This window comes from Gossypium arboreum, chromosome 4 (assembly GCF_025698485.1).
Source record: "Gossypium arboreum isolate Shixiya-1 chromosome 4, ASM2569848v2, whole genome shotgun sequence".
NCBI lineage: Eukaryota > Viridiplantae > Streptophyta > Magnoliopsida > Malvales > Malvaceae > Gossypium > Gossypium arboreum.
In genome coordinates, this window is record NC_069073.1 from 116,326,631 (window position 1) to 116,329,309 (window position 2,679).

At 40.4% G+C, this 2,679-nt stretch overlaps 1 protein-coding gene across 1 annotated transcript; it reads right to left on the bottom strand.

Annotated features, from left to right (window-relative positions):
* Positions 1-345: 345 nt before the first annotated feature.
* Positions 346-2,460, bottom strand: LOC128291612 (uncharacterized). The gene is made up of 2 exons (XM_053026809.1): positions 2,058-2,460; positions 346-1,868 (listed from the first exon to the last, which is right to left on the bottom strand). The coding sequence occupies exons 1-2, from the start codon at positions 2,458-2,460 to the stop codon at positions 346-348; spliced, it is 1,926 nt and encodes a 641-aa protein (XP_052882769.1).
* Positions 2,461-2,679: the final 219 nt, after the last annotated feature.

A 2,679-nucleotide genomic window follows, 5' to 3' on the forward strand; every position in this document is an offset into this window, starting at 1 on the left:
CTCTAGCAACTTTTACACCTATTACAATTTAGTCCTTTTCATTTAATTGACTACCCAAACATTAAAATTTCCTAATGAAATTTTAATACCACATTAATAACATTTTATAAATATTTATAAAATTATTTTTGACTCATTTTTATGAGATAGAGGTCCCGATACCTTATTTTACCCAATTTCTTCAATAATTTCTTTTTCTAACTAATCACTAAATTGATAAAATTTTCCTATCAATATTTTCATACGATTTTTCTATCATATCAATTTTCAAGCAAAAATATTGAAATAAATTTCTCTTTAAATCGGATCTATGGTTACGAAACCATTGTTCCGATAACCTTGAATTTAGGCCATTACAAGTAAGGCTAAAACCGATATGCGTGCTGGTTGCTTACGCAACTGCTCGACCATACTGTACTCACTATGCTTAAGGAACTTTAGAAATTCCTTAGCTTTCTCCTCCCTCACTGGCTCGTTAACAGGTATTTCACTCTTTTTCTTAATTTCAACATTCTTGGGTTTTGTGGGCTCTACTCTGACGTCCCCCATATCATAACGCTTCCCACTCCGCGTATGGGAACCTTTATCTCGTACATCTTTAGATGCGCTGGCTATGTTTCCTTCTCCTGGCACCGTCACGCTACAGTCATAACTCCATGGTACTTTCTTGCTATCCTTGTAAGGGAAAGGAGTAGGTGTATGGATAATAAGCTTGGGCGCTGTTGGTGCCCCCATTTCATTATTCCCTGGTAGGGAGATAATGATCCTTGGTCTGCTAGTTCTTTGCTGTTCATTTTCCAGCACACATACTTGCTTTTCACTAGAGCTACCTTCATAAACCTGTAGCTCTTTATTGTCTATGAAGCCTTGTACCAAGGCCTTGAATTCCTCGCAATCTTCACGGAACTCACCGTAGTCCCACGTTCTTTCTTTCGTATTTTTAGAGGTCAACATACCTCTCTTCATCATCTCCTCCCAGATTACCCTCATAGGCATCCTTATCTCATCAACATTTTCCTTTTCCCTTTTTCCACTGGCTTCACCAATGGCATTTACTCCCTGATTGTCATGGTTCGGCAAAGGATTCTCAGTATTTGAGGTACTCTCAAATTTCAAAACCCCATTCTTAATCAACCTCTCTACGACTTTCTTGAATCCAGTACAATTCTCGATTGAGTGGCCCGATATTCTAGCATGATACTCACATCTGGCATTTGCATCATACCATTTAGGATACGGAGGTTGTAATGGTTTTAAATGTAAAGGGGCTATAGCATGCGCATCATATAGATTTTGATAGAGATCCCTATACGTCACAGGTATAGGCGTAAATTGCATCCTCTCATGCCTAGTGTTGGATTCCTGCTTTTGAGAGCCTTGTTGCCCAACTGTGGCTACTTTGGGCTGGCTAACTGTGACTACTTTTGAATTAAAATCACTTGTATTGTTTACCTCGTTGTCTTTTCTTCTTGGGGCTGATCTTTTGGCTACTTCCCCCTCAATTCTTCCCCCTCTTATGACATTCTCTATCATCTCTCCTGCCATAACTATGTCCGCAAAACTTTTAGTAGTGCTTCCAATCATATGAGTAATAAATGGGGCTTTCAGAGTATTAATAAATAACATAGTGGTCTCCTTCTCCAACAGTGGTTGTTGAACCTGCATCGCTACCTCTCTCCACCTCTGTGCATATTGCCTAAAATTCTCATTAGGTTTCTTCTCTATGTTTTGCAGGGTAATCCTGTCAGGGGTCATGTCTGTTTCATGATTGTACTGTTGCATGAAGGCTTGTGCAAGATCCCTCCATGGACTTATTCTAGCCCGACTCAACTGATTGTACCATCTGGCTGCCGCTCCTATCAAACTATCTTGAAAACAATGGATCAACAATGATCATTGTTTACGCATTCCGTCATCCTTCGCAAAACATTGTGATGTGGGCCTCGGGCAAGTAGTGCCATTGTACTTTTCAAATTCGGCATTTTGAATTTGTGAGGTAACACTAGGTTTGGGACGGACTTAAGTCCTTGGCATCAACCCCATGATTATTGCCGTGCCTTCCAAAGCCTTGAACTTTTCTTCTAACCATCTGCAGCGTTCATCCAATTGCCTTGCAGCTTCGGCCTTCAAATCCTCCTTTTCCACCATATCTAGATCGAGAACAAGAGGATTAGTAAGATTGTCACCCATATTAAGCCCTGAACCAACCGGGAAATTCACATGGACACCAGCATCAATTGGCCCATGCTGAGGCCTCACAGTAGTAGATGGCCTTCTAGGAGGTGCCTCAGTTTGCAATGATACATGCGGCGGTGTAAAACTTGGAGGAGGACCCTCATTTTCCTCTTCAGTGATGGCCATAGGAGCCTTTCCTTTATCAGTGTCCCCCAGTAACTGAGCCATTTCGGCCATTATATTCCTCTGAGCTTCCATCATTTGTTCCCTCATCTCATTTCGCATTTTAGCTAATCGCTATTGCAATCGGTCTTGCATATCCTTTTGCAATCTGCTCAAACCTTTGATCCATGTTCTTAGTTTTAGTGCGAGTCGTAAGGATGTGTGATTTCAGCTTTTTCTTTTCTACCTTTATAAAGAAACTTTAACTAATTAGGGTCTTTCTATAACCTTGAATGCATATGATATGATGTAATGCAAATGTATGAATGCAACAAAGGCATC

What these genes read in the sequence shown, in the direction of transcription:
- LOC128291612 (XM_053026809.1), bottom strand. Translation starts at nt 2,460, where the DNA reads ATGCGAAATGAGATGAGGGAACAAATGATGGAAGCTCAGAGGAATATA. An exon ending in AAAGTTCAAGGCTTTGGAAG is followed by an intron (nt 1,869 to 2,057) that starts GCACGGCAATAA and finishes ATTGTTTTCAAG; the next exon opens with ATAGTTTGATAGGAGCGGCA.